Source organism: Octodon degus, unplaced genomic scaffold (genome assembly GCF_000260255.1).
Source record: "Octodon degus isolate 3935 unplaced genomic scaffold, OctDeg1.0 scaffold00020, whole genome shotgun sequence".
NCBI classification, from domain to species: Eukaryota; Metazoa; Chordata; class Mammalia; order Rodentia; family Octodontidae; genus Octodon; species Octodon degus.
This window is the reverse complement of record NW_004524596.1, coordinates 19803284-19816746: the sequence shown is the minus strand read 5'-3', so window position 1 is coordinate 19816746 and position 13463 is coordinate 19803284. Positions and strand designations below refer to the sequence as shown.

At 35.5% G+C, this 13463-nt stretch overlaps 1 protein-coding gene across 1 annotated transcript in view; it reads right to left on the bottom strand.

The window, feature by feature from the left end:
* The window catches only part of Gabpa (GA binding protein transcription factor alpha subunit), a 47089-nt gene that overhangs the window by 19283 nt on the left and 14343 nt on the right, over positions 1-13463 (bottom strand). The window contains exons 5-10 of the mRNA XM_023711184.1: positions 11669-11914; positions 7927-8121; positions 4642-4695; positions 3687-3827; positions 3262-3454; positions 5-114 (exon numbers count right to left, since the gene is read on the bottom strand). Of these exons, the coding sequence (XP_023566952.1) occupies positions 5-114; positions 3262-3454; positions 3687-3827; positions 4642-4695; positions 7927-8121; positions 11669-11914 (939 nt within the window). The remainder of the gene's footprint in view (positions 1-4; positions 115-3261; positions 3455-3686; positions 3828-4641; positions 4696-7926; positions 8122-11668; positions 11915-13463) is intronic.

The window sequence follows — 13463 nt, the reverse complement described above, 5'->3', positions numbered from 1 at the left end:
AAGCGGTTCAGTTCTGCAGCACTGTATCCAATAAGAGTTTTCAAGTCACAGACAAACTTGTATACAAATCTCTTGCCTTGAACTTTACAAATCATATCCCCATCATAATAATACCTTTAAAAATAATAAAGAAAAATTAAGAGTACACAAAATGAAAACTTTGGATTTATATTTCAGACTATTCTACAGCAAATGCCTAGTAGATTACTCAACCCACCACAGCAGCAGTCAACAAAGTTATAGAGAATACAAGTACTTAATGGTGCCACCAAGAAATGCTAAAACATTATTTGCTACATTTCAATGACTTCAAAATTTTATTACTTAAGATAAACAACTGTAACAAAACAGTGGCTTTAACCTAGTAAGTAAAACAAATCAGAAATTCTCAGAATGTCAGCAGAATCTAACAGGGACTTTTAGGCCAGACAGTCAAGACTTCATGTCAGCACTTAGGCTTCTTACCTTTGGGGCAACAGGAAAAAAATCCCATTTCCTCTAGGCTTTTACTCCTTAACCCTCTTTAAAATGAGCTATCTGGATAATAAAAATATTTAATATGTATATTCTATAGATTATTGGGATGTCCACTTCTTTTCTGCCGTGAATAAAATCCTACATGATGTAGATATGCCTTCATCTTTACCATTTACTATATAACCACTGCTCTCTACAGAGAAACAAAATTATGTTAACTTGGGAAAAGACTTGATTTACCACTGTGGACCCACAGTTCAAATACAGAAGAAAATATTAAGCCCCTTTTCTAGGCTGGCAGGTTGTGAAGTACTTATTTCAAAATTGCACTGTCTACTGAAGTATAATTCAACAATGACTATCAGCAAAAGTACCATGTTTACCAGGATTTTACTATGAAATTCACTTGGCTTAAGTGTTCATTAACAAAGACTGGCCTATAAACGGGAAATTATGTCCTTTTTCTAATTCCAGTACAGCAAATCACAAGAGTTGTATCTGATTTTCCAGTAAGAGACACTTAATACACTGGGCAGTTTTTATATTCTGTGTGGATTACATTAACACAGAATTTGAATCTCAGCCCACAAACTAATTGCTTGTCATTCAAATGTAGTGGGCAGCTCAATTTCTTAAGAAAATTATTATATTAACATATAAGGGTTTAATAAATCACTTGGGAAAAAAGGAAACCAGAGGAGAGTAGTTTTATATTCCTAGGAAGAAAATGGAATCATATTTCTCAGTAAGAGGTAAAGGGGTACACATATATTTTAATTTTACTTAATATTTTTCTTCAACCTAGTAGATGCATCAGAAAATATATACAGTAGCATTCACTGCATCTATTCTGTCCCTAAAATGAAGAAAGAAGTTGGATGTGGTGGTGCACACACACAATCCCACAAAAGGAAGATTACAAATTCGAGGGCAACTAGGGCAACTTAGTGAGACCCTCTCTGACAATAAAAAGGGCTTTACTTGGTTCAATAAACAAGGTATTTTGGATTCAATATTCAATCCCCCAAACCAAACCAAACCAAACCAAACCAAACCAAACCAAACCAAACCAAACCAAGCCAAACCAAGCCAAGCAAAGCCAAACCCAATCCAACCCAACCCAACCTCTCCCAAAATACAATAAGGAAAAAATGTCCACAATATTTTGTATTTTCACGATATGGTTTCCCTTTCTCCTTCCTTTTTTTCCAATTCATTTTAATGAGGGAAAAAAAAAATAGCAATGAAACAGTTTCAAAACAGGTTAGTAGGGCAGTTACAATAAATACATTGTATATTGTTGTCTTAGTAGCATTCAGAGGATAAAATGCACACATATTTTGTCTAATTAATATTAGTGCAAACCTTTCTTCTCAATAAACTGAGAAAGTAGCTGTGTATCTATCCTATCTTGTATATACACATACATTTTTGTTTATTTTCACAACAAAATGGTCCTTTATTTACACTTTTGCAAAATTAGTAACACGTGACACGAGGTTGCCTAGTGACTAATAGGTGACCTTTACCAGACAGGGTATTTATCTTAGGATAGAGGTAGCTTGTTTACTTTAGTACACATATTTGATCTATTTTCTAGCTTCCCAGGCTCCCAACATATCCCCACCCCGCCTTTTTTTTTCCTTTTTTGGGCAGAGATGGGTGGTCCACTGCAGTTAGGTACTTTAAAGACTTTTTAACTTGGATTTTTTTTTTTTTTTTTACAACTTTTAAAATTATGAATGAAATAGATCACAATCTTCTGAAAAGGCAGGAATGATAACTCTGGTTTATTACACAGCAAACATTTACCCATTTATATTACTTTTTTTTGGAGGTACCAGGGATCGAACTCAGGACCTTGTACTTGCCGGGCAAGCACTTGTTCCACTGAGCTATCTCCCTGGCCCCCACTTACCCATTTAAACAGAGCACAGTAGCAACTAGAATCCCTGTTATGTGCCCCCTTTAACCAGGCTTTTCCTGCTGTAATAGGAAAACACAAATGTGCTTCATGATAGTAATTTTACTGTGTTGCTTTTTATTGATTAATGAAATATGCATCCCCAAGTGCTGTAAACCAGCTTCCTAGTTTTTTAAAGCTTTATTATGTAGTCTCTTGGATCCCCTTCCTTCTACATTACTGTTTATGGTAGTTCACTTTTACGGATACACAGTACTTCACTGTCTAAATATACCACCATAAATTTATTCCCTCTACTGTTGACAGGTATTTGGAAGGCTTCTGATTTTTGGATGTTGTTATAAACAAGCTATGTGTGGCTATTCATGGATGTTTGGTATCTACTTAGAAAAGCAAATGCTGGATTACAGAGTACCCATTTCTACTCAAAGCATGGAAGCAAGCCCACTGCTCCACATCCCAGCTAACATCTCATACTGGCAACTATATTTCCTTATTTATTTCCTTCCTTCCTTCTGTATTTAACACAAGAGTTTCCAGGGTCTCACTATGTAGTTTGGACTCTGTAGTGATTCTCCTGTTGTCAGCCTCTCAAGGGCTGGGTTTATAGCCACGTGCCACCATGCCCAGTCTCAACTGCCATCTCAGCATGCCTCCGGGGCAAGGCCAGCACAGCAGGCAGGAGATTATATATATATATATATATATATATACACACACACACACACACACATATCTGAGTATTTTAGTATTATATAACAACGATTATATTACACCTAGAATAAGAAATTACTTTTTAGAAAGCACCTGTGGACAGAAAAAACACAAAAAGCTGCTATGAGAAAAATACAAATCTTTACCTTAACGCACGACTGAGCTTCTCATAGTTCATTGTAGGCTTATTTTTGCGTTGTCCCCATTTTTGTGCAACCAGTTCAGGCTGATTTAGCTTAAACTCGCCTTCATCACCAACCCAAGAAATACAGTCTCGAGCATCCTTGTCAGTAAGAAGTTCTAACAAAAACTGCCATAGTTGGATTTGGCCATTGTTTCCTAAATTAACAAGAGGGACAAATAAGGGACATAGAGAGGGCAGCATAGGACAAAGGCAAAACACAGTGTTTGGCTCAAATTTTAGCCATGGAAAATATGAACTTTTGCTTGCACAAATCTTGTTTATATAATGATGGAAAGTCCACATTTACATTTTCATACAGTGAAGTAAAATAAAATATACCTAATTTTACAAATTTTTTAAGTACAGTACCAGTTAATGCAAAAATACCTGTTCTGTTCCCAGGTGAGCTTCTATCTTCTCCTGAAATCCTTGGAGCTCTCTGTACTTTAGCTGCCTTTGCACTGCTATTTATAACTTTAATGGTAGTTGGCGTGGTAGACTGCACTGATGCTGGAATAATCTGCACAGCTACAACAGAAGACAGGGGGTATGTTTTCATCTTCCAATACAAGCAATTAAAAAAAGTCTTAAAAGATGTTAAACAAAACTAATTAGCACTGAAAATCCTCTACATCAAGAAAGGTCTTCTCTGTAAAGCTATGGTATTTGCGCCGCAACACCTTGCACTGCTAATACATCTAGGATTCACTTCTGAATCTTAGCCAGTTTTCCTGTTTTAAAAATGGTATCTTAATAGTGCTCAAACACTAAACAAAAATTTTAAGAGACAAATGTGGATATGCAAGAACTCACATCCCACTGCTAATGAGACTATGAACTCATAACCACTTTAAGAAAATTTTTGGCACTATGTACTGATCTGAAGTGCAGAAACCTTGTGATGTTATTGTATAAATACTCACTGAGTGAAGTTCATAGTATTTCAAAAATACTCCTTAGCAGTAAAAATGAAAAAAAGCTACTCTGTATCTATAGGTTAAGTCTCACAAATGTTGACCAGAAAGTGACTTATAAAAGGAAATGCATAATATAGTATAATTTTACCCAAATCTTTATACCTGGAACAGAACAATGTCATAAGTGTTTATGGCTACAAAAATACAAAATATGGAGAGAATAACAAACACGAAGTTGAGGACAGAGAAAGAAAGATGGGATCTGTAATGGGTAAGTTATGATATGAAATTTTTTATGGTGTATGCAGTTGATATAATTTCTCTATATCTAAAATCATATACAATTTAAAAGTTTTTAATATCTTATGTATCAAAAGAAAACATTACTTATTGATAAATGGGCAAATATGGGCACAAATACTCACGCTGATCGATTGTAACTATCTCATTCATTTGTTGCTCTTGGCTTGCCAACACATCTGAAGAACACAGAAAAACATTTTTGTTCCCATTTAAAACCAGAAATAAAAATCTCAATCTACTAAACCTTAATGAATATGATCCTCAAAGACGGAGTCTACAATTAAACAAAACAAAAATTTATTAAGCAATTGAAATTCACTGAGATAAATACTCCAAAATACTTAATGAACACTCTTTATGGCAAATACCATATCTTTAAGAGAAGGGAAAGATGGAAAATTCTTAACTGTCAGAAAAGCTACTCAAAGAACATGAGTTTGAAATACCTGTGTCTAACTCTGTCAGTTACACTGTATTAGGTCCTAATGTAATCCTTTATAGAATAACCATGTATTTTAAGTATTGTACTATTCTTAGCTCAGATGCTTTTGTCCATCACACAACTGCATAACTCAGGCTCCAGTATTTCATCTATTAAGTGCCCATCATAAACTATGCTTCTCTCAAAAGTAAACTTCTCAGTAATAATTCTTGATTTTAAGTAAGTTCTACAAACCCAGAAAGACTCTACTGGGCAGACTAGCAAGACAGCTAAGCAGACTAAGCGCTTACTTAGAGGAGTGGAGGGAAGGGGGTTCGATACTCATCCCGCAAAGGCCCTGCCCCCAGGTCTTGGCGTAGTGGCACACACCTATAATCCCAGTGCTAGGGAGGCTGAAAGCAGGAGGATCACTGTAAGTCTTGAGCTGTGTAGTGAGACCCTGCACTGCATATGTAAAAAAAAAGAAAACCTCTACTGGGGTTGTGGTGCCAGGACCCAGCTCTAGACACACATCTAAAAAACACTGGGGGGCAAAGACGAGATCCAAATCTTACGTATCAGATGCAAGTTTTCTTTGGGAGAATGGAATCTGGGGGGCATAAAAATGATTATATGGGAGTTGCTTAAGACAGATCTGAGTTCAGATTTTAGCTCTCACTGTCACTTTGGCAAATTACTGTGAGGATTAAAAGAACATTTTAAGAAGCACAGTGTAAAATTAACTTTTCAGTAAACTGAACATGTTACTCTTTTATGCAACTTCTAGGTCTGAGCATTCTTGCCCAAAACTGTTACTTCTCTTGAAGAACACTGTCTTGTTTGTGGTAGATTTTCCTAGAATTTTGTGAAAGTTACCTCAAAGGGAAAAATACTGTTTAAAAAAATTAAACAGAAAATTTTCAACCTGTAATTAAATGAATGGAAGTACCCTAGCCTAAAAGACACAAAAGAGAAAGGAATTATCACATAGCCCAGACATGGCCAACCTTGAAAATCAGCTTCAAAGCCTTTTCTTGGATTTCAGTTTGGTCTGTTTTCTGGAAACTCCCAAGACAGAAGGCAGAACACAAAAAGAGAAGTTCTGAATGCTTTAAAGGAACACATAGGTACTCTGAATACCAAACTTCCTCAGAAGACCTGTCCTCTTGGCTAGGCATAAAGGAAGCAGTCTTTAAAACCAAAGCTGAGAAATGTGGAGTCATTCTGTGACATATCAGGCACTAAAGGTATTACAGAGCAATTCTCCCCAAAGAACAGCCTTAATAAACTGAGCTTTGCCTTTGGTCACAGAAAGCAGGTATCTGTATCAAGACATACTGCAAAACTGGCAGTACTGGAAGATTTCTCTATTATCCTCCCCAAGCAGTGTATTGTGTTCAACATATGGGAACTGCAGGCACGTGGCAGTCTGGTAAGTAACTGACCAAACGTATCTGCAAAACGAGCTCTACCTGTCCAGCACTGCTGCTCCTTGATTGATAAATGAGGATGAACAAGTAACAATCTGGGTCATTAACAGTTTTGGCTCAGGAATCAGTGCTTTTCATAATTATTCTGCAGATGTCTCTTTACAAAAAGGACTAGATAGAGTACTGGACTGCTCAAAGGACCTTGATCTGAAAAATGAGATTTGTAAATTTAGGAAAATCTGCTAGAAATAGCCTTACATACCATCCTGACAATTCTACAAATTTTGAACTGAGCATGAGATTTCTAAATCACATGGGATTTCTTGCCAGAATGTAGAACTATGGCTGAACAAATAAGGCACTTGTGTGACACTGTTCTGTAGACTGTGGGGCTTTTCTGAAAATAAAGCAACAATTCCAGAATAGCTTTTCTGAGGAAACCTGCATGGAACTCTTTTTGCCTTTCTGTACCAGCAAACTTTAGAGTTTGAAAAGCATTAGGAAAACCAGAGACAACCACAACAAAAAGCCGACCTGAGGAAATTGGAAATAAATTTGGGAAAACAAGCACTAGCCTTGTATTATTGAGAATTCCTGTAAGAAAATGTTTCAGTAAACACGATTCAACGTAAGAAACTGGAAAAATCCAGAATTTACCTTATTCATTTAAAAGTGCTGCAAAGAAATTGATTTATTATTTATTTTCTGTATTTCAGGGTCTACAGGATGTTCAGGGTCTTACTACTACATTGGACTCATACTGATCCACCTGTTTACAGCCTCCCAAGTTCTGGGATTACAGGTGCATGCCATCACGCCCAGTCTCAATTGCCATCTCAGTGTGCCCTGGGGGCGGGGCTGGCACAGTAGGCCCAGGGATCGAACCCCAGGCCCTTTGGCACTATAATCCGCTGAGCTATTGGGCCAGCACAAGAAATTTAAATTTATATTTATATAAATAAATAATAAGTAAATAAAATTATATTTACTTGAGCTTATTTTGGGGGCACCAATTAGTTTCTAATTTTTCTATATAATCATAATAGGTATGGCACATACATTATAAGTGGAAACACTTATAACCAGTGGGTTCCAATTCAGAAACTAGATTGTAGACTAGATTTTTTCCTTTCTCTGAAGGCTTGTAACAATAAGAAATTAAAAAAACATTTTATCTTGTTAAAAGAATAGGAGGGAAGCCATCTGCCAAGTCTTACTAAAGAATGGACTGAAGAAACAGAAAGCAATAAATAAAAAGAACTAGAGTAGGGCATAGGATCTGATTTAAGAATCTGGATTCTAGTCTAAGCCTTGGTTAGGATGCTGGTCCTATCACTCCCTAGCTCTGAGACTTTTAGCGGCGATCAAAGACATGCTTTTCTATCTGAAAAATAATGGCATTATTATAGGGATTAAATAAGAATATAGACAGCTTAGCATTGCTTTAGACAACTAATTACTTCTTTAACTGCTTATCAAAGAGCAATAAGATAAAAACTTACAAAGAAATGTAATTAAATTTAAATTATAAGATTATCAGATAACTAATTTTATACATTTTCGAAGAAGCTCCAGATGACTCCAGAGAATTTCTCCCCGAGGCACCCGTTGAAAAAAGTCTTCTTGGTTAAGGCTACATAATTCTCTTCCCGAAATGTTGAGCGTAGTGAGGTCTATGTCAGTCATGCTGAACTCCTTCATTACCCAAACCACCCAGTGCAGCACTTGGTCTGTGGACCACTGTATGGGATCTAGAAAGAAAAACAGTATCCTTAGTCTAGTTCCATTTTATTTTATTTTATACAGTTAACTTGTCAATATACATATACATATTCACAATCCAGACAGAATACTTCTCCAAATTAAGTAAATTCATCATGAAGGAGAAAAGACTTTTTATGCTGTATTTTCTTCAGTTCTTTTTCAATCTCTCAAGTCTAAATTTAAGGAGTCACTTATTAGTTCTATAGTCTGGAATTTTGTCAAGGAAAACAAAATGAAAAATCATTTTCCACAAGGAAAGTAAAAGAATATATGTTTTGCTTAGAAAGAACAAATTATCCAAGTTCAAAAGAATAACTTTATAGCTTTGTCCAATTTGGTGCATCACACAAATTATAAGATTTTTAAGAGCCAGTCAGGCCTGCATTTACTGTGATCATGGCACATAAAATACTACCCGTTAATTGCCTCTTTATTCAGGTGTGATGCTAAAACACATTCATGTCATAAACAATGGATTGTGTTTGTAAACTGTACTTTAGAGCCCACTATACTGCTTGGTACACACCTGTTAAACCCATAAACTATGTTCAAATTTCATTTTATCTATAATATTTTAGTATCTAATTGAATTTATAAATAAAAAAGATAGCCAATATATACATATCACATCACTTTTTCTGGCACCTACTTCTGGAAGTCTAATAGGAGCCAAATTAAATGCTTCAGAAGATGGCTTATCCAGCTAATACTGATTACATACCCAACAAATGTTATTCAAGAAAATAAATATGAAAACAGTACTTATCTGTTTATCAAAGGCCAATTTATAGGGTAAACAGAACATGAATATAGAACTGAATAAGAAAGTTAGTAGGAAAATAGTTTTCAGCTATTTATAAAAAACCAATTTATACAAGATACAACTCATAGAATTCACAGAATTTTTTAAGAAAAAAATTGCCACAAAGCAGCGAAAGATTCTAGGAAGATGATAGTAAAGCTTAACTTTTCTGAATGTACACAGAAAAACAGAAGCATAACTACAGGGTAAAACAAACAAAAACCCTATGAATACTTACAAGGAATGAAGGGCTGAGACACCCCAAGAATCCCACAATATACAAAGGTGAAAACAAAGCAAAATAATAAAGCGTATACTTCCTGAGCAGAGGAAAATTTGAATGTCATCAATAAGCATCTGTTAAGCCTGGGCATAGTAGCACAGGCCTATAATCTTATGATCTTATCTACTTGGGAGGCTGAGGTGAAGAATTACAAATTCAAAGCCAACCTGAGCAATTTAGTGAAATTCTGCCTCAAAATAAAATAAACAAGCTGGGTGTGTCATGCACAACTCTAACCTCATCACTTGGGAGGGTGAGGCAGGAGGATCACTGAACCAGCCTAGATGATACAGTGAATTCAAGGCCGGACTAAACTACATGATGAAACTCTAAAACCAACCAACCAAAAAACAAAATAAATAGTGCTGGAAATGTAGCTCAGTAATGGAACACCTACCCAGCAAATATGAGGGCTTTGGTTCAATCATCACCACTGTGAGGGTAAGAGGGGAGACAGCACAACAAGTCCAGCTAAAAGCAATGGCTAAAAAATAGCTTGGCCCAATTCAAAAGAAGATAATTAAAATGGTCCATGATAAGGTTTAATGGGCTGCAGAAGTGTAATTTTTTTTTTTTTTAAATGTATTCTGTGTAGAGTCTCACTTCCCAGCTTGGACTCACAGTGATCCTCCTGTTTTTAAGCTTCCCAGCATGGGGATTACAGGTGTGCGCCACCACGTCTGGCCTAGAGGTTGCCAGATCAGTGTGCCTAGGGGTGGGGCCGCGCAGCATGTGGTGCCAGGAATCAGAAGCATAATTTTGTTTTTTTTTTTTTTTTTTTTTTTTTTTTTTTTTTTGTGGAACTGGGGATTGAACTCAAGAAGCAGAACTCTTGAGAGCTTTTCAAATTCACCCAAGGATTACTTCCAAAAGAGGTGCACGCCAATAAGGAAAGTAAGCTGTTTTATTCCAGAGTATAGTACTTCTTGAAACAGGAGGCGGCACTGCCAAATTTAAAAAGCTACCCTGAACTGTATCTTCCCAAAAGTCCAGAAAATGCTGGGCATGGCAGCACACACTTGGGATTGCAGTATTCTGGGAGGCAAAGGCAAGAGGACTGTCACAGCCAAGACCCTGTGTCAAGGAAATTAAAAGGTGGGGTAGACGTCAGCTGGGAGTTTAGCTCAGTGCAGAAGCCTTGGTTTAGTTGCCAGTACCACAAAGAAAAACGAAAGAAAACACAATTTTATATCAAAATGCACACACACACACAAATAAGATCAAGACACAGGGAAAAACATTAACCTGATTTATCAAATATTGGGATGTCTGACTTAGAACACGTGTGTCAGGCACATTTGCTTTTCTGTAGGACTTTAGTATAGGACTACAGTCATGTTAGCTGTTATGAGAACTAATAATTTTTCCTAAGACATTTTCTCTCTTTCAACTTAACAGACACACAGTAAAAATAGAGCTCACTCAGGAGGCCAAGAAAAAAGTAGAGAACTAGTTAAGATATAAATCAAGTTTATCTGTAATAGTTTATTTTTATATGAATATAAAAGTTTGAAATGTTAGTATTTGACAATTCTAAAAAGTCAAAAAAAAGAGTTGTGTTTTTAAAAATAACTAAAAGATACTCTCAGCACGTCTATATTTCCAATATTCTTAATAAGAGATATGAATGTGTGTTTTGAATTTGTCATTCAATGCTGCTCAGTTAAATTACTCAAAAAACTATCCTTGGTACAGAAATAGAAATCTATTGGGATGATAACATAACAAAAAAAGAAACCAATGATTTTTAAAGCATCTTCCTATACCTCAAATAAATCTCAAGTGTTTTAAAATTAAAGAGTTTTACTTAAAGAATCACCCCATTTAGGCTAACCTGAACATTGCCATGACTGTATGAAATACAGTAACAGGCTCTTGCTTTCTCTCCACCCTGCTGCTCCAACTTACAGCATGTATCACAGTCATCTATTTTTCAATCATCACTTCTACTGATCAAAAGCAGTTCTAGACAGCCAGAGTAACTCATCCACTGAACGTTCTCATGACTCATGCAACCTTCCAGCTTTATGCTTTGCTTCTAGTGTTTCCTGACTGTAATGTCCTCTGCATGATAGTTTTTTCTCTGTAATAAATTCTTCTCCAATTTTCTCTTAGGCTACTATAATTTCTCTGAAATTCTAACAGTGTATTTCGGTTATACAAACTATTGACATCTTAAATGTCACCCTTAAGACAGTTAACTCTTTTCATCTACATCCTTGTTCCTCAACTACACCGTGAAAACACTATGGTACAAGTTTTTATACCTCTTTGTATTCCCATCACCCAGGATAGTATTTATTTATCATATGTGCTTAAGTATGTCATAGGTTTAAAAAAAGATAAAGTCTCCCAAAAATTCTATTTAAAATAATTATAATTCTCTAGTGCTTCTTACATCACACTTAATTCTTATTATTCTACCTAAAAATTAATCCTATTTTATTACCATAGGGTATCCCGAGGCGTTCTTGTTCTTTCCTGTAACCTTCTAGCGCGGCTGCCCATCTTGTCACTTGCTCTGAGGTCTCATCTGAGATGGTTGTAATGTGCTTTGTGCCATCGAGAGTTATCACTTGAGCTTCTTCCACAAGATGTGCTTCTGCTTCAGCATGATGGGCATCCGGGTCAATAACGACTTCAACAGTTTCCGCGGTTTTCACAATTTCCAGAATGTTTAGCTTTGGCTCAATCCCTTCACAATTAAAAAGAAAAATTTAAAAAATATATCAATTTAACTTAAAGTACAAGTTTAAAAACAAAAATCTGTTTATATGTTCCCAAATGGTAGAGAAAAACCACATATTAACTATTTTAACACTATATCTAGAAAATTTAAGAGACCTATAGTAACAAATACAGTTTGACAGAGCTTCTGTAATAACGTATCAATGTTAGTTTACTGATTTTGGTAACTGTACTGTGTTCATATGAAATAATCCTTTTTTAAAAAAAAAATACTGATAATATATTCCGAAACAGAAAGGAATCATGCCTACAACTTGTCCTCAAAAAGCTGGAATACTATACAGGGGAAGAAAGAACAAAAACTTTAAAAATTCACATCTGAAGAATCTGGTGGAGGACATATAGATACATATACAAGGGATTGAATCCAGGCCTTTGTGCATATAAGCCAAGTGCTCTACCGCTAAGCTATACCACAATAAGGCTTTTTTTGTGTGGGGGTTGGGGGGGGAGCCTCTTAGTTTTTAAAACAGGGCCTCATTAAGTTGCCCAGCCTGGCCTGAAACATGCAATCCTCCAGCCTCTTCCACCCAAATGTTGTAGAGGCATGTGTCACCATGCTAGATCCTATGGATTCTACCCAGTTTTGAAACTTTTCTACAATTATTAAATACACACATATAAACCCTACCTACAAAGAGCATTAGAAAAAAAGGCAGTGCCTACCACAATAAAAATACCAACATAAATCCAAGCAACAAATTTGATAACACTAATTTTAATTTTTTATTCTTTAAAATTCTGTACCATTTTCATTGTTTGATGTTGTTTTTCTGTTCTTTTTTCTCTTTAAAATAAAAAATTTTAAAGTACCAACACAATAAAAAATAAAATCTAGACTAAGAGAATATGATATGTGTCTTTAAGATTAAAAAAAGTATATAAACTCTTAAAGCCTATTTACCCAGAATCCACATTTAAGACACACAATTCAAACAGAATAAACTAATCCCCTTCATGAAATAATCTCAGATACTTATTAAAATAACAGCACTAAGAAACTACCACCTTATTTTTCAAATATACCTCTTTGACTAAGAGAATTAAAAATCCTATTCCCTAATCCTTCACCTGAATTTCAAAAAGCTTCAACTCAATGCCTGGGCTACAAAATAAACTCATAGCCAGTTGGAACTGCTTAGTGAGGAGACCAAAAACAAACAAAAAGAACACAAAACAAAACCAAAAATCAAAAAACAAAAAACAAAACCAAAAATCAAAAATCAAAAAACAACAACCACCAAAAAACCCAAAAATACAACTTGTACTGAGAGGTCACCGGGCTTTTAAAGACAAACAAACAAACAAAAAAAAAACATTTTTTTTTTTTTTTTTTTTTTAATTTTGGCAGAACCGAGGATTGAACTCAGGCCCTTGTACTTGCCAGAGAAGCACTTATTTCACTGAGCCATCTCCCCAGCCCCAAAACCACCAATTTTTTTCCCTATCTGCCACAACAATCAATCCTTGGCGAATTATGGATCAGAAGCAAATAA